Genomic DNA, 23,673 nt, shown 5'->3' with positions numbered 1-23,673 from the left:
GTGACAGGCACAGTCCCGAGACATGTGGACGTCTGATCGCGAGCATCAGCTAAGCCCCTGGTCAAGCCAGGCTGTCGCGACCGTGAGCACCATGGCAAATTTCGTCTAAAGAGGGCAATGAGGGCAATCTCAAGCAAAAAAATAGGTTACCGAAGCGAGTGCACTTACATCCACTACATGAGAAAATTATGGCAGCCCGTTAGTGTATTCGCTTCAAACACCGGCCCACGGCTTCCCAGTACACGCTGATTTTAATTGAAATGTATTTCACTGGTTTTCCTGGTATTCGGAATAACAAAAAAAAAGTCGAGCAAAGGAAGACGTGAGGACGTATATGTGCGAGAAAAAATTTTTATACCGCATTTCACTGAAGGAGATTCAGCCTCAGCAAATATATTATAATGCCGCGAACCATACATTGGGTTTGTTTATTTGTGTTTTGCTTTTACCGCCCGGCTGTGCCGGTCTGTGTTATCTCTGCGCCAAGGGAAGCGCGTGTTCCATTCTTTCTTTCTGTGCCGCATGTGTTATCTGTTGTGATAGGGAGAGCATTCCGATCTAACGTGAACAGCCCAGAATAATCTTCTTGGATCTACTATGTTCTCGATGCGAATCGACGTTTCGAGAACCACGCGCGCCAAAAGATAAAAAGCCTGCAGTGCGGATGCCGGGGCATTCGATTGGACGACACTCGCCTGTGCAAGTCACTTTGTTGACCGCTGCTTCGCCGCCTCTGTATTCTTTTGAGTTGTTAGGGGAGCACAAGTTCGCTCCAATAAACGTGTTTCTCATTCAACACAACTGCATCGTCCTTGTCTTCGTGACAATATATCAACAGATGCAAAATACATTGGGCACGAATATAGACATATAAACATAAATACATTGACCCCCTTCCTTCCCTCTTACAGGCTCTCACGCATAGGAGCAGTAGTGGTTGGACCATTTCTTCCTAGTTTGAAGTTGGGACCATTTGTTCCGGGACCCACCATTTGTACATGTTGCGTAATGGTAGCTGACTAAGACAGTGCAATTATAACTAATTTGCACTCGTGGTTCTCGGAAAACACGTGGTCGTCACAATTCTTTTTCAGCAACATGGAGTTAAGAAGTTTTGTACTGTACTTTTCCATACCCGTGTGAAATATTTCTTTTGTAAGTAGTAACAAAAGAAATAGAGAGGGAGTTAAACCAAAATAGTAATTTCAGCCACCACTTGCGAAAAAAGCAAAAGGAAAAGTTCGCGCACGAACTGAAAAGGGTCAACATGGGACGAACTATCAAGGTCAAAGACTAACAACCCCCTCCTGCCTTCTCGGCCTTCGCCAAAGTAAAACTTCCAGACGAAACTTCCAGGAAGGAGAAAGTCGGTGCTACAACTTTCCTCATTACGGGACCACTTATAACCAGATGCCAATTTGACCAGTTCTCCCATGATGAATAGGCTGTGACGAGTGGGCCTGTTCCCATGGAGGGTGCCCAAGCCGGCCCGCAACACTGAAAAGGGGGGCTGGCGTTCTTTGTGGCCCGTCTTCTAAAAACTTTATTACACCCTTAGAAAAAGACTTTAGTCGTTTGACGAAAGGAATTTTTGAGACTACCCATGTTTCACCATTGAAAATCTTTAGCATATAAACGAGATTATTTCTTATATTTAAAGAAAACGACCCTGCCATTTTCGCCTGCAGCCTGAAGCTACCTCCACGCCTCACTTTTCTGTCTAGTGTTGCTGAACTCGCATTTATATTCTAGATAAACCCAAGTCACCCTACTTGCCCACTCTGGCTTGTACATGTACGGCCGAAAAGAGAGAAAAAAGGGAAGCATGATGATGATGATGACGATGTTTGGATTTTAATGGGGCAAGGCCAACTAAGGGCAAACAGCGCCAAACAATAGTGATTACATCAGAGCGACATGAAAGTAAAAGCAGAACATTTCAGTAAAAATAAAGTAAAACATCACCTAATGAAGATGAATGGTGTAAAGGGCAGGTTGTCAAGATGCAAGATAAGAAATGAGGAGGAGGAGGCAAAAACTACTTGTCCCATCCGTTGAGTGCAGTAACTCTGGACCAGTAGGGTTGTCCTCAGTTCAGGACTCCCTGGCTGTAGGCGGCCTTCCGTGCCCTATTCACCAGCCGAAGCTGAAAGCTTGGGTCGGAGCTGGTCAGTGCCGCTGCCCTCTGTGAAGGGGTAGGGTTGGGATTGGGAGGGAGGTCCCGTGTGTCCGTGCATTCCCACACTATGTGGTATAGTGTTCCTGATGTGGTGCAGAAGATGGAGTTAGGGAAGAATTGGGTGGGCAATATTTTGCGCCAGAGCGTGTTGTGGGGGAAGGTATTAGTTTGTATCTGGCGAAGTATAACTCCTTCCTCTTTGGTGAGATGCTTATGTGGGGAGAAAACTGTTGGCGGGATAGTCGGTAGTGAGAGAGGATGTCGTTGTATGTTAGCAGGGGTTGGGGCGTATAGTTAAGGGGGGGGCGGGGGGTTTGCATAGGGTTGTGGCTGTTCGCAATGGCCTGGTGTACTGCTTCTCGAGCCGCGGTACGCACCGCTCCATTGCCAATTATGCCTGAATGACTTAGTGCCCAGATATTGCAGAGGTCAGGTAGATGAGTCTCGGTTTTGAGAATATTAAGGACTGCTGGGGAGAGAGTGCCTCACACGAAGTTGCGGCAAGCCTCCTGAGAATCGGTCAGTATGGTAACTTAGTCGCTCTGTGTTGTGGTGGCTGCCATGGCTATTGCTGCTTCCACTGCAATAGCGGTGTCCGTGGTGAGGACAGTGGCTGTGGCTACGGTCTGAAGTGCGTTATTCACAACCGAAATCGCATAGGCGTTTTTGTGTACGTAGGGAGAGGCATCTGTGTACACCACATCCTTTTGATTTTGAAATTGTGCCTGAAGATGTGAAAATTTTTCGTCGGTAAGAAACTCAAAAACACGTTTGATTGAAAACATGGGCTCGTCTCCTAAGAAGTGTGACGGGTGTGGAATATGGTAGCATTTCGGCTGGCGTACCCGCAAATTTTCCCGCCATTTTTTCGAGGAGCTACCTTGGTTGCCAGACCAGGAATGCCCTCCACGCTAAAAGAACGACGGTGGGTGTTTGCCAGTTTATGTGACACCTTCGCCTAATGTACACTTTTTTCTCTTAGTTTGGTTCCTTCGCTCCCCCCCCCCCCCCCCTTCTTTCTCTCATCCCGTCACTGCCGATTGCTCCCCGGCCGACTCGCCGCGCGGAATACGCGGCCGGTTGAGGCGAGCGTGCGCGCGGCATTCGCTGTGTGTATTGGGTTTTTTGTTGTTTGTTTTATTTTCATCACATTCCCGGACAGGAAATAGGCACGCGCGCCCGTTCCAGCAGCCGGTGCGTTGATTCGCTCGCCGTAAAGCCGTAAAGCCCGCGGATCTTTCCGTTCGCTCTGGTTACAAACCCCTGCGTGCTCGCGCCGCAGCTCGGCCTTTTTTTTCACTTTGTCGCCAGGGGAGGCAATTCAAACATGTTCGGGGCCGTAAAGGGCGCGGATCTTTCAGTCCACTATGGTTAGAAACCCCAGCGCGCTCGCGCTCGGGACCGAGTTCTATAAATCTTTTTTTTTTGCTTCGTCCCCAGGTGAGGTAGCGCGCTCTGACTGCCAATAAATACGTATTTTAATACCTATTTCAATATCGGCGCCTATGTGAACACTATTTTGTTTCAAGTTTCTGTTTCGGGGGTGGTTTGAGATTGTAATTTACGTTATTGTGCGACATAGATAGTTCGGAATTGTTAACCACTTCGTTAACTATTAACTAATCAGAACTCTATTAACCCTTACAACTATTAGCTAAGTTTCTTTTACTGTAAGCATCGAGTATATTACAGTTAGAACTATAATAGGCTGCTCGCAACAAAATGCAGTTTGCGGAGAGAATTTATACGGAGAGGAGAGCATTACGGGTGCTTCCGGCACAGCGAGCGCTACTCCGCCATCGAGCATTTTGGTAGCCCCAAAAAGGTCTGTTTGTGGAGGGACGTTTCACGACCCGATCGCAAATCCCACCATAAATTCTGCTGGGAAATAAGGTGGGCATCCTGGGAAATCAGGTGGGCATGGTGATCAATACTGGAAACTTACCTGGGCAACGTTTTTAAAGCTGGGAGTAGGTGGGAATAATGGCGGTAGGTTAGGTGGGCACCTCGGCTATCCTGGGCAATACTGGTGGCCTTACTGGTCAACGTGACCCACCACAACCATGCTGGCGTTAATAGTGTTGACTGATCGTCTGCGATGGGGACGCCCTTTTTTCTCCTTGGCAATGCCCACCGTCGTTTGCCGTTGAAATGCGCTAACAGTGAATAGCGCCATGAGCGTTCGAAAAAAGCGGTATAGACATCGACAGCGCCCATGCAATTTGTTGTGAGCGGAGCATGTTTATATTCGCACGTAAAGTATTTGGAAGCTTAGTCAGTGATATACCTCCAGGCCTAGAAAGGAAGCTTCACTTGAGTAAGCCGACCTGCGTGCGCACAGGCGTGCATAACGCGAACTTATCTAATATATGAACTACAAGATGATATGCCGGCCTCTGCATGTATATGAAAAGATGCAACACTACGAAGCCAGCGAGAGAACCGCCACCGTCGTTCCTAGCCGTTGTCGCCTGCAGCCCCCGTCACGCCATGAAATAGCTCATGGAACACGTACTGTTTGCTTACAGAACAGGCTCTCAACTCCTGCTGGATGTAAGTGGCACCTGACCTTACCGTTCACCGACAGCTTAGGCGTCCATGACAATGCTAGAGTTTTATTTATTTTTAACGCGTTTTGAACGGCGCGCGTCACTCGACTCAGTTGGCCGCCGGCAGGGGGGCAGCGCGACACAGACGACGGCGGCGACGTTTCGGCGGCTCGCTCGGCTCCCACCGTCATGGCTGCGTGCAGTGGTTCTACGATTCGGTAAATGCTCAGCGGCGCGAAATTTCTGGTTACGTGATGACTATGGATTTATTTACCGGACGAACAAGTATGGCTGGGCAGTTAAGGTAAGTGAAACGTCGTTTACTAGTCCAGTGTATTTAACGGAGCACTGTTGTCGAGCCGGTGCCGGCCCTTAGGACTGACGTTCTGTGTGTGCAACGTATCGCTCGCGTTGGTGTGCGATATCTATCATATCGGCGTTACGCAGATTTGGCATTTGACAAGCGACCTTTCCGTCTTGTCACGTATGTAAGCAGCACTTGCTCCAAAGCTTGCGCCTTGGGTTGTGCGAAGTAGAATCATGTCATTAGTCAAACTGACCGCACCGAAAACGCTACCGCCTTGTTCTTCGCTATAAGCCACCCAAAAATACCAAAAAATAATGCGTAGCTGTGTAATCGGCTGAGTACTCTCTTTAGGAGAACTGTACACTAACAAAAAAAAAGGTAAAACGCGGGGTGTGCCTTGAATTCAGTCTAGAGCAGGGTATCGGAGTATATTTAGGGCCCCCTAGCACGCTCCGCACTATGAATGTTTCAGTATTAATGTGTTCAATTATGAGCGTGAATAGTGTTGTGCGTCCGTCAGCCGCCTCGGGAATATGCATTTATACGAATTTTTATGCGACCACGTTGAAACATTGCGCGTATCGTGCCTCGTCTAGACGTTGGCGTGCTACGGACGGATAAACGGCGTTGTTGTAACCAGGTGGCCGCTGCCTTGCGCGCGCTGTAGAGGTCGAAGCTTTTTGTAAGTGGCAGTAAAATGTGCGTTCAGACTCTCCATGTCGAAAGGGGTTTGCCTTCTGGTTCTCCCATGCCCATCCAAAGTATCATATTCCCCGCGAGGCACTCCTTTCATTTCATTCCTAATTGTGAAAAGTTACCTTGCAGAAGCGCAAGTGCTTCAAAAGAGCATGATGATGATGATGGTTGGATGTTAATGGCGCAAGGCCAACTAGGGCAAAGAGCGCCAAAACAGTGGTTAAATATGAGAGGTGAGAACTTAGACACTGATATCACTAAGCAAGAACAAAAGTAAAATCAATAAAAGACAGTGAGGATGGCTGGTGTAAAGGGCCAGGTTGTGATGGTGCGTGGCATGAAATAAAGCTTTAAAAAACTACGCGTGATAGGAAATGAGATGTAAAAACTTGATGTCACTGAGGAACTTAAAAGTGCGTTGCACAGGAATCACGGGATCATCCGCTAGAAAGAGTGCTGGGTGTAGTGGAATGTGTTGTCTGTAGAGTTGAGGGAAGTGCTTGCGTCTTGTTGTCTGGAGTGCTTTGCATGTAATGAGGATGTGAAGTACGGATAGGCCCTCCCCACACCTGCTACACAGGGGTCTTGGAGATCCGGTGAGCAGATGGGAGTGTGTCGCGTGTGTGTGGCCTATCCGTAATCTACCTAGGGCAACTTCGATGAATCTGTTGTGTGAGTCACTAGTGTATTGTCCTAAGTGTGGCTTTACTATGTGTAACTTGTTGTCTGTCTGTGTATTCCAGTCGGCTTGCCATGTTTTGCGAAGGTGTTGTCGGATGTGTGGCTTGAGGTCAGTGTAGGGTATTGTTGTTATGTCCACTGTGCTTGCAAGTGCAGCAGTGGCGGCCATTTCATCAGCGGTCTCATTCCCCGCGATTCCAGCATGGCCTGGAACCCAGCACAGGATTACTTGAAAATTATTTGCATATATAGATATTATGAAATTAAAGACAAGATTGACAATGTGGTTTTTCTTGGGTCTCTGTGAAGACAATGCACGTACAATGCTCAAAGAGTCTGTGAAGATGACGGACTTAGGAATTCGTTTTTTAAGAATGTGCTGAACGATGAGTAAAATGCCATATGCTTCTGCAGAGAAAATAGTGGTGTGTACACTCATGGTTCTGCAAGCAATAAAGTTGGGGCCATGAGCGGCGCACGACACTGTAATTGAAGTTTTCGAGGCATCGCTATAGAATTCGGCACATTTATATTTATCCTGAAGCGACAAGAAATGCTGCAGAATCGCAGCTCTCGGAACCCTGTTTTTATCTATTTTCATAAATGAAACATCACAACAAACAGGCTGCAGTTGCCATGGTGGTATAACGTCAGAAAATGATGAAGATGTACAGACATCTAAAAACCCAACGGAAAGACCTGAAGCTTCCTCTCTCACCCTCAGAGAGTAGGGCAAAGGAACAGATGGACGATTTGAGAATAGCTGGGTTGTAGATGTATCGTTGAGGACAGGTTTAAAAGGATGGTTATTGAATGATGAGACCTTAAAAGCATATAATAAATCTATGTACATTCGTTGATGTTCCAGGCACCATTTGTTACTTTCAGCGTACAGACTCTGGGCCGGGCTAGTGCGGAAAGCCCCACACGCAAGGCGCAGGCCCAAATGGAGAACTGGGTCAAGCATTTTTAGTGCTGTTTTTGATGCCGACCCATACACAACACTACCGTAGTCTAGCCGAGACCCGACTAAGGCGGTAAAAACGCGAAGAAGGAGTTCTTTGTCTGCACCATAGGACTGGTGGGAGAGGACTTTGAGAATGTTTAGTGTTTTCAGGCATTTATGTTTAAGTTGTTTGATTTGTGAAATGAACGTTTTTCATCAAATATGACACCTAAAAACTTGTGCTCCTTTTTTACAGGGATAGAAGCGCGATGAAGGGTGATCTCCGGGTCTGCCTTAGTCCCGCGCTTGCGAGAGAACACAACACAAGTACTCTTTCCAGGGTTCAGTTTAAAACCGTTTGTGTCCGCCCAGCCAGCAAGTTGGTTCACCCAAAGCTGGACTTGTCTTTCCCAAACTGAAAAGTTCCAGGACTTGAAAGATATTTGAATGTCATCTACATATATAGAACAAGAAATGGTTGGTGGCAATGCCTTCCCAAGTGAGTTCATCTTAACAATAAACAGTGTGCAGCTCAAGACACCGCCTTGAGGGACGCCATTTTCCTGCACGTATACATTCGAAAGGGCACTGCCAACCCTCACTCGAAAGGTCCTTTCCGACATGTAGCTACTGAGCGTGTTCAGCATGTTGCCGGAAACACCAAACGACTTGAGGTCACACAAGATGCCGTACCGCCAGGCCGTGTCATAGGCCTTCTCCATATCGAAGAAGACTATTATACAATACTGCTTATGAATGAAGGCATCTTTTATATATGTTTCCAATGCAACCAGTTGATCATTGGTGGATCTCCCAGCCCTGAAGCCAGCCTGGCAGCTGTCGAGAAGACCATTGTACTCTAAGAAGTACATGAGTCTCCTATTGATCATCTTCTCGAACAGCTTACACAGGCAGCTTGTGAGGGCGATGGGACGATAACTTGCGGGAGAGGAAGGGTCCTTCCCTTCTTTCAGAAAGGCCACTACAATGGCCTCCCTCCATGACCCTGGGAGGTGCCCCGAAAGAAATATTTTGTTGTAGAGGTGAAGGAGGGTTTCAAGTGTGTCTGTGTGCAAGTGTTGAATCATAGTGTATGTAATGTTGTCTGCGCCTGGAGCTGAAGGTTTACAAGTACTAAGTGCGATCTTCAGCTCATGCAGTGAGAAGGGGGTGTTATAAGATGAGGTCGACTTATTACTGTCTCGTAAGGACTTCTTCTCACAGGATGTTTTGTGTTTTATGAAAGTGTTGGTGTAGTGCGCTGAACTGGACACATGTTGGAAGTGTTGTGCGAGCGCGTCAGCCTGGTCTTCCAGTGTGTCCCCTGTTGTACTAACCAGGGGCAGGCTGTGTGTCTGTTGTCCTTTTAGTTTATGTATTCGTGTCCATACTTTTCGCGTTTCAGTGTAGGAGTTGATGGAAGTGAGGAAGGTGCGCCAACTCTCCCTTTTCGCCTCACGGCGCACTCGCTTCCCAAAAGCCTTGGCCCGTTTAAACGAAATGAGATTATCTGATGTGGGGTACCGGCGAAGGACACCCCACGCCTTGTTCTGGGCCTCTCGCGCCCGCCTACAGTCCTCATTCCACCACGGCCTCCTTTGGTTGCGCGGAGCGCTGGAGGCGTGGGGAATGGATTTTTCGGCAGCGTCGCGGATCTGTGCCGTGATAAGTTGGGATGCTTCCTCCACGTGTAGGTGTTCTATGGTTGTGTGGTGTAGTTTAGATGTTTCTGTGAATATACTCCAGTTTGCTTTTGATTCATTAAACCTGTAATGGGAAGATGGACTGCATGGGCCTTTACCTATATATGTTAGGGAAGTGGGGAAATGATCACTACCATATGGGTCTGTGCCCACACCCCACTCAAGACATGGAAAGAGAACTGCGGAACCAATAGCCAAGTCGAGATGTGAGTATGTATTATGTCCTAAGTTATGGTATGTAGGCTGCTTTTTGTTGAAAAGGCATGCTCCTGAAGATGTAAGAAATTTCTCTATCAGGCGACCTCGGGCATCCGTTCTGGAGGAGCCCCAAAGAGAGTTGTGTGCATTAAGGTCGCCTGTTAGGATGTACGGTTCGGGCAGCTGGTCGACCAGCGCCTCGAAGTCAGAGCTGGAAAGTGCATAATCAGGACGAATGTAAATTGAGCATACCGTTACCAACCTATTAAAAATTATTGTGCGTATTGCTACAGCCTCAAGGACGGTGTTGAGAGTGATAGGGTGGCATGCTAGGGATTTCCCGGCTATTATGGCTACACCGCCCGAAGAGTGTGTGCAGCCAACCCTATCCTTTCTGAATACCGTGTACCTATTTAAGAAATTTGTGTGATTGGGATTCAAATGCGTCTCCTGAAGACACATCACACTTGGCTGGTTCGAATGCAATATCTCATGGACATCATCAAGATTTTTAATGAGGCCTCTACAGTTCCATTGACTAATATTTTCTCTTCCCATTATGGAGATTTAGAAGCTACTGAAGTATGTGTGTATTTGTGTTCATGTGTCTTTCGGGGCTGTTACTCTAGGATTTGGCTTTTTGGGCCTTTCTGCTGCTGGCTTGGGCGTCGGAGGCCGCTCCTTGCGCTGCGTTGCAGGCAGGAACGGCCCGACATCCATCTCGTCGTCGGATGTCCGAGGGGTGCCCGACGGACCGGGCCCCCCAGACTTGGCCCCCATTCGGGAGCCCTTCGTTTGAGCCGCCACCGCCGCGGGCGTCGGGGACGCCAAAAGTGGCACGGGCGGTGCGGTGGCGGTGGGAGCCGATGCGGGGCCCGTGGTGTCCATCACCTCGGTAGCCTCCAACGCACTGGAGGACGGGGAGGCGGAGGCGGGAGCGGCACCGGTCCCTACAGAAGAGGTTGTCACCACAACCGCTGCTGCCTCAGCAAGCGGCGTGGTGGCAGGTTGGGCTGCCTGAGGCACCGCAGGGGGGGGGCGGGGGAGGGACCAGGTCAGACTCGCTGAACTGGGTCCCTGTAGACACCAGACGCCGCTCCGCCCCCCGGCGAGCCGCGTCGGCGTACCTCCCCAGGGGGAAAGAGGCGAACCTCTTTCGCGCCTCTGGGAAGGTGATGTTCTCAGTTATCTTGATGTTGATGATCTTTTTCTCTGTGTGAAATTTTTCACATTTGCGGGAGTACGCTGCATGCGGCCCCCCGCAGTTCACACACGTGAGGGTGTTGGATGGGCAGTTGTCACTGGGGTGATCGTACGCGGCGCATTTTGCACAAGTCATTCGGCCACGGCAAGAGTTTGTACTGTGCCCGAACCGCTGGCACTTGAAGCAGCGGCGCGGGTTCGGAATGTAAGGTCGAATGGAGCATCGGATGAAGCCTGCATTTATATATTGTGGAAGTGCCGAGCGGTCAAAGGTCAGGATGATGTGTTTGGTGGGGATTATCTTGTCGTCCCTGCGCATCGTGATGCGCCGCACAGCTGTGACGCCCTGATCCTTTAAACCTTCGAGAAGGTCGGCATCTGTTTCCGTCAGGAGATCTGTCTCAGAAATCACACCCTGAGAGCTGTTCAGGCTCCTGTGTGGCGTGACCCTGATGTCGAGATCATGGATGCGGGTTTGTGCAAGAAGAGTGCGGGCTTGTTGTTCAACATTGACTTCTACCAGGATTTCTCCGGTCCTGAGCTTTTTAGCTTGATATTTGCCACCTATGGTGCTTTGCAGAAATTTAGAGATCAAGAATACGGACATGGATGCGACAGGTCGTGCTGAGTCAGCAGACTCAATCACAAGAAAGCGAGCATAGTTATTTGCGGTTGTTGACAAGACAGTTGTTGAAAGAGGTGGGTACGAAACTTCGGTGCGGCCCCTTTTCGGGGGCCGATCACGTTTGGGGGGGGGTTTGGAAAATGCCATATGACACATTGGAAAGCAGGGAGACGGGGGTACTTTCTCCTTTGACCTTACCCTGGTAGCCAAAGAGGTCCCGGAGCTCCCTGCCTGGTGAACAGACAGGGAGCCCATCCGCCGGAGCTTGACCTGGGCTCCGACGGCCACCGTTCACGGCTTCTAACCCTCCACCTATAAACACATTGCCACGGTTGGATCCAGCGTATGTTTGGGGGCTCGGGGTCCGCGGTATTGCCAGTACCGTCACCCAAGATTGCTCAAGGTGCCCCGTGCGGGGCTTCAAAAGAGCATGCCTGTTTTATCTACGCTGGCTTTTTCGGTAGTGATCCGCGGCCATTGCAGTTCTTCTGATAGATACAAAAAAAAAAAAAAACAGTAGTGTCGATATTTCAGTGCATTTTTACGAAACCAGGGTGGTTTAAATTGGGAGGATCCCTCAAATTCGCGCATCCCGTAGTCTGTGTGCAGATTCAGTGCGTGGAACCCCCAAACTAAAAAAGGGGTTCTCAGTTCTTTTTCATGTAAATAAATGAGCAGCTGCTAAATGTCTTGTGCATTCCATCTGGGAACGTTTTACCTTCAGACAAACTTCCCTGATATGTCAAGTCCAAGTTTTGCACCCCTGTATACAACACTTGTGTGAACAGACCACATTCCCGCATGCCTCTACACATCTTTCGAGTGGCGTAGCTTCTGAATGCACAGAGCGTCTATATTTCAAAATAAATGTTTGCCTTATCATTTTATTTTTTGTGCTATTATTGCGGTAAATGTTACTGTTCTTACCAATAATTCTCAGAGAAAAATTAGAAGGATCATTTGAAATATTGATTGCTGATATTCATGCCTCGTGGTTTTTGTCAGTTACGGCATGTTTACGCTCAGCCTAATGTTGTATAGGAGTGATTTTCATAATCTACCCTACAGTGGGCAAGGCAGCCTGGTGATCTCTGTGATTCTGCATTTGGGTGCACCAGGTTCGAGGAAAAATGACTGCGTCTGGCATGTTGGTTGATAAAATCTGCATTTTGCAGGCCATTGGCCGCTTGCAGGCAGAGAAGTTGCTTTGAAGATAAAGAACGGGCACGACGTACTCCCAGTCAATGGACGAGACTTCTCGTGGGACGTTGAGTGTGTTCGGGCCTAGTATAGTAAAAAAATGGTGACCACATTGCTTTTCCGCAGTTGTGAATTGTCTTGCATTATGTTCCTTCTTCAATTTCAGTAAGCTGAATTGGCCTATTTGAGTTTAAGGATTGTTTTAAAAAGCATTTGAGCCTTAGCAGTGTTACTACTTTGCTTATAATGTTGTGACACAGATAAGGTTGACCGATCAGATGGCTAGGTAACATAACGAAGTCTAATTTCCAAACTTGCACCATCTTTGCACGCATCTAGATAAGTTATCACTGCTTTCATCATATTGCTGCCTAGAACTGTTTCAGTTTGTAATTAAACGTAACGAGGCTTGGTGTTGGCTTTCGGCTAGCGTGATGGTGTCTGCTTATTTACTTCGGGGTTTGTTCTTATGTTTTGGCACATCTTACAGCTTTTTAAACCTGCAACACCGGTTGAGCAAAATAGTGAGCTTGATGTGCTCAATTTATTATTAGTTTTCTTACCCTGTGAACAGTTTTGTTCCACCATGAACATGCACATAATTTAACTGCATTTTGAAGCAGAAATATAAGATGTTACAAGTGTCAAGTAAAAAAAGATGGAGGTAGTCTTGTAATAGTTGGCTTTATCCAAAAAACGAGGAGGAGAGCCGTCACGATACCACAGCCCGAATTGGGAGGCTAAGAGGTGTTGACGTACCTAACTAGCTTGTAATTAATATGGAGCTATAACTGCAAATTAGTTTTATGCATGACTAGGATGGCATGCACTTAATGATGGCTAAACGAAGTTATCTTTAACCTTTTTCTTCATGTGAGTGACCGCAAGCCTTTGAACTATAGAGAACAAGTTGCCAGTGGGTTATTCAGGATTAAGTGTTGCAGGTTTCAGGTTTCACATTTGAGCTGATGGGAACTGAGGGGCTGTTGGCCATGGCACGTTTTTTTATTTTTTCAAAGCAAGGCTTCTTTGGGCTTCATAATCACCCACGGCAACTTAAATTACTAATGTGGATGTGTGCCCCCTCTCATTGAATGGTTAGTCTAGCAGCAGACATCACATCTGGAAGTGCGGTGAAGCATGATGATGGTGATGAACAGTAAAAAAGGAAAAAAAAAACATCAGATGGCCCACCATATTTTCTTTTTTCTACCGGGCCTCTCTTCATTAATGATCTCCACGTGTGCTCTGCTGGTTCGTTATGTCAGGGTGACGTGGGCATCGAAACAAACATGCTTATTCTCATCTTAGTGCTTAGAAAGCTTTTATTGCTTTCCAGCTCTGCACTTTTTCCTCCCACTTGTTTGGCAGTTCCAGTTAATTAGTACATGTGGACATAAAAAAAAGCTGGCGAAGAATCGGACAAACATATTTGACGCTGATCACGCTGCAAGCAAATGGCTACCAATGATGGAGTAGAGGAGAATAACCTTTGCCGGCTGCAGGCTAGTCTCGAGAATGTGCACCTGCTTCCAGGGCTTTCTCGTAAAACAAATTGGTGGCAGATGTGCGGTGACAGTAGAATATGCTACTAAGATCCACTGCACTTCTGTCCTGATAATTAGTGCCTTCTGGTGCACAATGCAACAATTATTGCCCATAATAGCATTGCTTGGAGCAGCCAGCTAACCACACGGCTGACCATTTTTCTTAGGAACCCACGTGGACTTTCAATGCATTACATTGGGCCTTTATGTTTGCATTTGAACTGTTTCAGTATATTGAGCCTGATCCTCATTTGTATCTGCTTTTAGCAGTTGCAGTGCCGGTGCGACCACCACCAGGTTCGCTTGCTGGAGGAAAGGTGTTGCTGGAGCTGTGGTGTCCCCTCTTCCCTTCCTCCCTGAGCCAGTTTTGAAAATGTTTGCAGCTGTAGATGGGCAGGTAAGCAGAATTTTTTCCCTTGTCGTTGCTGTACACTAATGAATCATAAGGAGCCAAAAAACCAGAATTTAGCCTGCAATTTAAATCTCGGCAGCACTTTTCTTTTAACTTACCACTTCAGCTGGATGCATGCACAGCACTCAAGAGCAAAGTTCTATGAACAGTTATTTCTTAGAAAATATTGGTTCTTAAAGTACAACTGCACTTGAATTTTTGGCCATGCAAGAATGCTGTCTAATAGTCGACATAAAAAAACGGTAGCGTCAGCAACTGGTTTAAAACCTGATTGCACACAGCACAGACGGTCCAATAAATTGGGGTTTGGGTTTTGGGAACCGATGCTGAGAACGGCAGCCGCTCCCGACAGCCTGCAGATACGTGCCGGAAGTGGCTTGTTTCGCACTTTTCTTTCTATGGAAGAACAATACTTTGTCGTGGCTAATTATGTCGTGAAAAAGCAGTGAAAAACGTGTACAGTAAGAAGTGTAACGTGTTCCTACCACACAAGTCGCAGTAGACAATGTGGCCTCTCTACTAGCCTTGGCGCTTCGAGTTTACGAATAGTGGCCTGATTGCAGCAGCTATTTGTAAAAGATGAATGACCTGGTTTCAACAGTGTACGCATAAAAATAACCCGCACGAAGCAGTGATACAGCACTCCAGAGTTTTACCGTCGCACATTTCAATAGCTGTCCTGCAATAAGCTATTCTATTAACACTGTTTTCTCAGTTGCATGTGCTCGGTTATGGCTTACTTGAAAAGCATTAAACAAAAATTTTGGGTAGATTAGAATTTATTTTAAGAAGCAGATTTGGTTGTTGCGGATGCGGCTTGCTACATTATTGTGTACGCGTAGGCCCGGCCAGAACTGGAAGCGCTGAAGACCAACCGCCCAGGTGGGCAGTCGTGTTTGATCAGCCATTTCATACTCGTGGTGATGATGGCACTGATGATGATGATGGTGCTGGTACAAGACTTCCCCCCTGGTGCGCAGTGTGATAAATAGAAATGAAAGCATGTTATGGTCAATCTGCCAGTATATACTCATAGACACTGGAATGCTGGACTACGGACTGGCTTTCATGCAGCATTTTTCTCCCATGCGCGCTGTTTGAACAGTGCAACTGTTGTAGCTGGCTGTAATGTGTGGCGCTAATGCGTTTAAAATACCCAAAAAATGCCGAGTGCTCGTGAGCGTGTGCCTCGAGTAACCGCCAACTGACCCCTGCATGCAGAGTGCCTTTAGCAAAAAAAAAAAAAGCAAAATGTTGGAGGAGTGCCTCGGGTTGCCTAGCGACCAGCAACGCCACAGTTGCTAAACACCTGCTCTATGAAACCTCGACGCAAATCGAGGAAAGCAGCGCATGCGTCGTGCATGTAAGCGCACCACTGCGCCCCAGCTGTTGTCAAGTGGCGCATGCAGTGCTCGTCAAAAGGACCACGACGATATTTTTGCATATGATGACTACTACTACCACAGTGCAAAGCATCGCGGAACATGTAAACAGACAATTTCAAACTTGTACAAACGTGTGCTGCTGGGTTCTGCAGCGTTTGCGTAGAAAGAAATCCTGCAGCTTCACACACTTCAATCCTTGCATGACTTAGTGCAGTGAAAGAAGCCAAATGTTGGTGAAACATTAACATTAATCAACTTAATTAGCATCCCAGACACCAGACCACACAGCCAAATGGTTGAGAGCAAAGGAGTTCAAAAAGTTCTTTAGCAAACGATTGTCCCTCTGTGCTCTCCATTACCCTTCGAGCTGCATTAATTGATTGTATGGTGTATTCGCCGACGCTACAAAGGCGATGAGGCACACTGTAGTGGAGGGCTCAAGATTAATTTTGACCACCTGGGGATCTTTAATGTGTGCCAAAATCTTGGAACATGCACGCACTTATGCTTTTCACCTCCAATTAAAAAAGTGGCCACCGCACACATTGGGCTTCATTGCAAAGTTGGTTGGCACGCATACGTTGTACATTCTTTCATCACTGAGTGGTCATTCTTCTTTTGGGGTCTAACGACGACACCGAGCAAAAAAAAATTGCTTCCAATCCACGCTTTAAAGGTGGTTGGAAAGCAAAGCTGTAAACGACACCCACAATTGCCCATGCCGTTTGTTGAATTCACAAACGTGGCAGTGCAAAGAGTGAAACCACATATTCTGCCAGCCATTATCTGGAATTCACGGGGGCGGCGTCCCGATTGCACCAGCGTTGGCCATGGCCGGGCTAGAGCGCCGGACGCCGCCGCTGTATCCCGGCCGTGCGTCAGCAAAAAGAAAATGGTGACGAGCGTTTTTCTAAGGGTGAGACAGCGGAACCTCGTCATTCTGATGAGCTAGCTAGGGGCTACACCACCGCACGACTCAAGCGCAGACACCGAAGCAATTCGGCATGTGAGCTTAGTGATTCCCATTTATACCGATAACTAGTTAGCTTAGTAAGGTTGAGAATTGCGAGAAAGCTGAGGGAACTTTTATAATCGCTATTTATCAGATCCTGTTGATTCTTTTGCCTTCTGTAATGCCTGTTAAAACATAACCAAATTTGTATTCAGTAATTTAGAAAACAGAGTCCCATTTGTGGCAAGCACTGCGCAAAAGGTAGCGTTTCTCTAGTGACCAGATGTCTGTAAAGGGGTCTGTACATTTTGTTTTCCTGCCCTCCAAACCAATCCTAAACATATCTTTGGTGTATGGCCACTTAATTCTGTCGGATCTGGGTTACCCAGGAGGTGCTGTAGAGCAAGTTAGAAACGTCGTGTGAAGGAAGCGTGCAATGTACGCGAAGCTGCACAAGAACAGGCCCAAACAACCGTCGCTAAAGCAAATGACAAAGCCAGCGGAATGGTTTAGCCAACGTGCCCGCCAGGGTGCACAGCTCCGAAAGCAACTCCTGCGTTTGGGGAACGCTGGGTAATAGCGCCCTTTGCCGCTCCATCTACACAGTGCTCCATGAGTGAAAAGAGCCCTCCTCTTCCTCCTCAGCCACGTTGGGAGTTTCTTGTTGTGCACTCCACGAAGAAACCGTTGGCTGGTAGAGGCAGAAAGCTTTCTTTTAAAACTTGTCCGCATTTCAAAACAACGACACATAATACTTGGCCGAGTTTCCAAGCATAACCAGGCATAATCTTAGTTGAACCAAAATTAAGCTAGGTGGGGCGGCCGGCTTTGCTCTTTGCCCATCTACGCGCCACTAGGGTAAAATTGGCCGGGAATCCAACCCATGCCCTTGTGCTCGGCAGCGCAACGCCTTAGCCACTGAGCCACTGCGGCGGGTGTGTGTTATCTTTTGGCCTACCAAAACTTCAATAGTATAGCAGCGCAGTGGTTCGCGGTGGTTCGCTTGCGAAACAGTGGGGACCCCACGATTGAGCATATGTTGATCGGTGTCATTATGTCAAACAGTTTGTACTTGTATGTACAAGTCTTTGAACAGTTATATGCTGCCTTAGGTAGGCCTTCTTATCTCTTGTCGTAGCTGGCATGTTGTGCGGAAAGAAGGTGTTAAAATATGCACTATGCAGAGAAACTAAACATACATGTAATGCAGCGAGGCCACCTTTTTGCATATCAAGAAAGTTCTGGCAAAATCGAGAAAACAGTGGCAGGGGAAAAGTTTTGAAAGAGGCTTCACGGACCCCTGAAGTGCTCTCGCGGACCCCCATTTGAGAACCAGTCGTATAGCATGTTGCAGAGCACGACAACATTTATTTGATCAAATCTTTGGATTTATGTGACCAGTAAAGTTTGGTTACATTATTTAGCTTTCTAATAAAGTAAGGTACAACCTCAACACAGGATATAGTACTTTATACCTGATTCAAAGAGCGCAAGTTGATCAGTTGGGATTTTAAAATTAATTGCTTTGTTTTCTAATTGCAAGTGCAGATTGGTCCAAATGTGGATGTGCCTGACGAAAAATGGACGTGGCTGATGCGGAACACATCCTATGGAGACTTCTGCCTCGATCTGGCAACCCTACAGAAGCGGCGGTACAGGATGGACGGGGCAGACCTTCTACAGCATGGCATGGGCGATAGAGAAGACAGCATCTTTCATCAATGTGGAACTTGAAAAAGTATGTGAACATCTATATTATCGTGCGCTTTTTAAAAAAATAGGTCAAGATTATATTGTCAATTCATGTAATATTTAGAGCATATAAGATGTTTCCAACTGGCTGACACGCCGGTTTTGAGTTGGTATTTTTACTGGGGAATAGGTATTAATTACAGAAAAAGAACCTGTTCCCAGCTCTTCAACTTGAGTTCAGGCTGAGGGGTAGTTTCTAGTTAAAAAATGGGAGGGGACTTCAGACATTTGTGATTGTGGGAAACAACACGCTGGAAAAGAACAGGACAACAAAAAGGGGAAGAACACTAGTCCTGACTCGAACTAGTGTTTATTAGGCAACAGAAAGAATGCGCATATACATGCAACTACGCACCTGCACAGAGGGAGAAGAAAAGACGGATGCAGCTTTGCATAGGATAATGCGCTAAAAAGACAAGAAGTTGGAAGAAAAGGGGTGTGGAGAGGGGCTGACAAGTCAAGTGAGCATATGGCCAACTAGCTTGGCTTTTTTTTTTGTGGGACGTAATCGAGGTCTGGCTTACGCAGTCACCTTTATAGACCATAATTGCCTGGCTCTCCCTGGGCGCAGCATTTTTCCGTGATCAATGTGCTGCCATGCAAGCACTTTGTGGGGGAATGTGGGCACGCCAGCTGCCGCCCCCGCAGCGTGGCATCGCTCGCATCGTGGACTGCATATCGTGCGTCTCGTGCGGCTTGAAAATTGGTAAGCGCCTTCCCATTTGATGTATCATGCCACAGTTAGCTTGTTCACCAGAGAGCACTTTCAAGGGAAACGAGAACTAATTCTTATGTGAGGCTTGACCATGCTGCACAGACTGTGAATGCAGTGTGTGGCATGTTGTTTTCGACAAAATCATGACTTGTGTGGCTCTATTTTGTAGTGCCAGACTTCTTGATGCCCACTGTTGTACCCGGGTTATTACAGCCGCTTGCTTTCTTTTTAAATCCCACCTCCAAGTCACCATGCCTTGCGTGAAATACACCATGTATGGAAGCTACCCGTTCAAGCATGACTGCGCTGCTGTTGACTGCACTAACAACCAACACAACTGCAAAGTCTTCATGCAAGAACTAATCCACAGAAATAGGCGTATAGATATCGTACGATGGTGCAAACACACAGAAGCATAAGGAAGAAAAGACACAGAGCTTGCATGTTTTTTCTTCCTTCTGTCTGTGTGTTTGCACTGTTGTACGAAATGAACTTAGCCAACTCCCCCAATTTAATACTTTACTCAAGCGTATACATGTGCGAAGTCTATAAATTTTCTGGAGGCTTGCAGCGCTGCGCAAATGGGTCTTCATGTTGAACCGAAAGTACTTCCTATCCAGCAGCTTGGCACGAGCAGCAAAAAAGAAAAGGTGTGGCACGCCAGTTTAGAAAGCCCGTTTATTGACCTAAATGCAGTTGCTGTCAGAAACTCAGTTTTTCTAGAAGTTAGCTGTGTTTATTTTACGAGGCCAAGGTCTGCGAAAATCAACCCTTTGCTTGCGTTGCAGCACGGGTATGTGAGAAGGGCGAGTGTGCAGCTAATCCCTCGAGTATGGCAAAGTCACCTACAACAATTGACCACAAAAGGGTAGTGCAGCAAAATAGATCCTCACAGGCCACAATTTGAGCGAGAATGATTGACAGCGCGCTTGTAAATACCCAAAGTCAGCAATGGACGTCAAGGGGGTCAGTAACAGGTTTCTAGAAGAAACATGCAGCCACACTTTTTTGCTCTTTGTGCCAAACTGCTTGATTCAGTGTTTTCAGTTCAGCGTGATGACCCATTTGCACAGCACCGTGAGCCCCAGGAAAATTTATAGGGTGACTAGACTTCATGTAGGAGTAAAGCAGTGAATGACACACTTGGAGTGAAGTAAGGAAAAATACGCAAGCGATGTGTGTCTTTCTATTATGCTTCTGTGGGTTTGTCTCATTGTATATCTATACGCCTATTTCTTCAGGATATTTTTGCACTAATATTTTGTGCTTGCATTGCTTGTTAGTGCAGTCAACAGCGGCGCTGTCACACTTGAATGGATGGCCTCTGTGCATGTGAATTTCTGTCTGAGCACGGGACTTGAACGTGGGAATTAAAAAGACGGCAAGTAGCTGTAAACACCTGGGTATAACAATGCACATTAGAAAGACTGGCACTACAAATTGTGGGCTAACGTACGGGATAGCAGAGGACCCCGGCTAGCTTCGCTAGAGAAAGTGCTACGAGCCGTACACTAGCCCTGAGGAATCCGAAGACTCGCGCACGGGTTCGGGTTCGGCGCATCGCATGGGGTCACGAAGAGGTCATGGCTCACGCGATGCGCCGGCCGCCCAAAACGGCGGCTCCTGGTTCGCGAAAGCATGTGCAGAAGAAGCGTAGGGAAACACAGGTCCCCACAAAATCGAACCACATAGTTCGTGATTTTGACGAGAACGCGCAACACCCTTCATTCACGACATGCGACACGCTGTGACACACTGCATCTGTGTGCAGCGTGGTCAAGCCTGGCATAAGAATTAGTTCTCGTTTTCCTTGAATGTGCTTTCAGGCAGTAAGCTGTGGCATGATGACACATCAAATGAAAAGGCATTTTCACGCCATATGAGACGCACAAAATGCATTCCAACGTGAGCGGTGGCATTCGGCTGGGGCAGCGGCTGGTCTGCCCGCAGTACCCACAGGAAGCAGCCGGACGGTGCAGCCCAAGGAGTGCCGGAATATTTTGATTTATAAACTGTAATGTTTAAGGCTTCTACTATATTCCTAAGCATCCGATTTCTATGCTCGAAGAGCCCCTCATTATCACCGAATCGAGGTTTGCATGCACACTTTTCTTCACTGTGCGGGTAAATTTGCATACGTGTGATGTTTTATCGTCTGTGGGTGCTCTTTTCAGCAGCTCCCATATGCCCCACGTACACTGTTATGCAAGAGAGCAGTATCTGGTAAACGACACGCATTTTACAAGGCACAAAAGCACGCGTGTGCTTGACTTTGGAAGTTGTAAAACTGGCGTTATGTGGACGCTTTTTGTTCACCAACGAACAAAGCCTGCCGATTTTGTTCTTAGCTGAGAAAAGGATTTGCACGCCATATCGAGACCCCACATTTTTCAGCCCATGTGCCATCTTGTGCATGTAGGGCATGACCGCACGTTTCACGAGTTCCTTTGCTGAGTTGTCTTGCTATACATGCACAAAACGGCACGCAGGCAAAAAATGTGCGGTCCCTATATAGTATGCAACCCTTTTACTCATTTAAGAACAGAATAGGCCGGCTTTATTTTTTTCATTGGTGAACAACAAAAAAACGTTCACATGGTGTAAACACATGTGTGCTTGTTGCCTTGTAAAATGTGTGCCGTTTACCCAATACCGCTGTCTTGTGAAGGAGAGTACATGGGGCAGGCGGAGCCCTTCTTAAATGTAAGACTAGAAGCGCACTCGGGGACGATAAAAGATCGCACGCACGCAATTTCACCTGCAACTTGCAATAAGTGTGGGTGCAAACCCTGTTTCGATGATAGCAAGGGGCACTTCGAGCTTAGAAATGGAATGGTTAGGGAGATACTAGAAGCCTTTTACGTGAACATTTAAAAAGCTGACTGCGTAAGCCACACCTTTATTACGCTCCACAAAAAAGAAGCCAAGATTGTCGGCCATATGCTCTAGTGATTTCTCAACCCCCTCTACACACGCTTTATCCTGTGTTTTCTTGTTTTTCAGTGCAATATTGTTTGCAAAGGTGCATCAATATTTTCTTCTCCCTCTGCGCATGTGCGCACCTGCATGTGTTTTTCCATTTTGCTAATACAGGTTGCGGGTCAACGCTTATGTTAGGCCTCTTACTGTTATACTATTCCTTTCCACGCCCTGTGGTTTCAGTATGTTAATGAAAGGCAGAAAATATTTTTGGTGAGAACTATATTTCCCGTAGTTTTTTTTTTTTTTGTCAATGGTTTTCATTCGTTCATCCTTAAACCAGGCGGAGTTCATATATCAGAATAAGAAGGCGACTTAAAATGTTAATAAGAAGGAAAGAGCACGTTTTATTGCAAACAAACAAAACATGGAAGGCCTGTGTGAGTTTCCTTGACCAGATATGTGGCCTGCCTTCTACTTTCAGAATCCCCTGGTGAAATGTGCGTCAACTATGCCCTCAAGTACCTGTGGAGGTTATTTACAGAGGCGAGCCCCCGTGAAAAGAGGGTCTGTGCACAATAAAATGAAGCTGTGGTGTGAGCGCACGGTTTCGCATTACTTTTTCCACATTAAGCAGCAAAAGTGTCCCGGCAGCCACGCATTCTATGCATATTCTGTCAAGACGGCTGCCATTCCAGAAAAATTCACAACCCACTATTCTCCCTGTGACGCCTATGCCCGCTAGACGGGTATGCCGCCATCTGTACCACCATGCCCCCCAAGTGACGCCTAAGCCCGCTAGACGGGTATGCCACCATCTGTACCACCATGCCCCCCAATAGTGCCCGCCAATGCCCGCCAGCGGCGTGCCCGATAGTGCCCGCCATTTGGCATGGCGGGGTCTCCACTACAATAATCCACTATTTTGACCGGCAGCAGCTTCCGCTATGCCCGGCGTGGCGGGATTTCGGACAGGGGACTGAGGGAACTGCCGGGCGATGGCGTCGACGATCCTCAGGAAGGGGTTCATGCAGCGGTAGTGGCCGTTCAGGGATTCCCAAGAAAACCACCGCAGCCATGAGCGGAGGGTGGAACTTCGGCAGCCGCCTTCATGCACAAAGCGCTTGTTCTGGCGCCACTGCTGCTCAATCATTTGAGTGTTGGCGCCGGTGACGGGATCCACGAAGTTTTCCTCATGGTTCACCGTTTGGTGTGTCAGCCTCATGGGCCCGGCGCCGTCGCTCAGCAGTGGGACGCAGAGGTAGGCACCCCACCGGTCGGTCCACACCGTGGTTCCTGGCAGCACGTTCTGTTGGATGAGCCGCCCCAGGGTCGCGCTGTCCCGCTTCTTTACCTTGAACAGGCGGCACTCCCCGGTACTCATCCAGACGATGCCGACCACCCACGGACCCCGGACGCCTTCTCGGTCGACGCTGTCGCCTGTCAGCTGGCGACCCTTGTTCGCCCTCCTGCGGCACCGGTACACGGTCTCGTCCACCTGGACAACCTCACCGGGGCCACCCATCCGTGGTCGCAGCTTGAGTTCCTCGGCTGCCACCTTGCGAATGCGGCTTCGCCAATACACCAGCGCCTCCGATCGGAGCTTGTAGTGCTCGTGCGCCAAACGTGCCGTCGCCGCGCCGGAAAAGCCTTGGATCATGCAGTACATCACCCAAAGAATTTCCGCACGCGACAGCTTCACGT

The 23,673-nt window shown here is 47.7% G+C and overlaps 1 protein-coding gene and 1 long non-coding RNA gene across 2 annotated transcripts; one reads left to right on the top strand and one right to left on the bottom strand.

Annotated features, from left to right (window-relative positions):
• The first annotated feature begins 5,024 nt into the window (after positions 1 to 5,024).
• Positions 5,025 to 22,592, top strand: LOC144169000 (uncharacterized). Its single transcript, XR_013322330.1, has 4 exons — positions 5,025 to 5,032; positions 14,102 to 14,231; positions 18,132 to 18,321; positions 22,454 to 22,592. It is a non-coding gene; the product is annotated as an uncharacterized LOC144169000 (long non-coding RNA).
• A 284-nt stretch (positions 22,593 to 22,876) lies between these two features.
• Positions 22,877 to 23,534, bottom strand: LOC144168092 (uncharacterized). Its single transcript, XM_077697163.1, has one exon. The coding sequence runs from the start codon at positions 23,492 to 23,494 to the stop codon at positions 22,877 to 22,879; it is 618 nt and encodes a 205-aa protein (XP_077553289.1). The 5' UTR covers positions 23,495 to 23,534.
• Between the last annotated feature and the right edge of the window lie 139 nt (positions 23,535 to 23,673).

Source organism: Haemaphysalis longicornis, unplaced genomic scaffold (assembly GCF_048455015.1).
Source record: "Haemaphysalis longicornis isolate Haplotype H1 unplaced genomic scaffold, Haemaphysalis longicornis Haplotype H1 scaffold_2, whole genome shotgun sequence".
Taxonomy (NCBI): domain Eukaryota; kingdom Metazoa; phylum Arthropoda; class Arachnida; order Ixodida; family Ixodidae; genus Haemaphysalis; species Haemaphysalis longicornis.
Note: the sequence above shows the minus strand (reverse complement) of the source record. Positions and strands in the feature narration are given on the sequence as shown.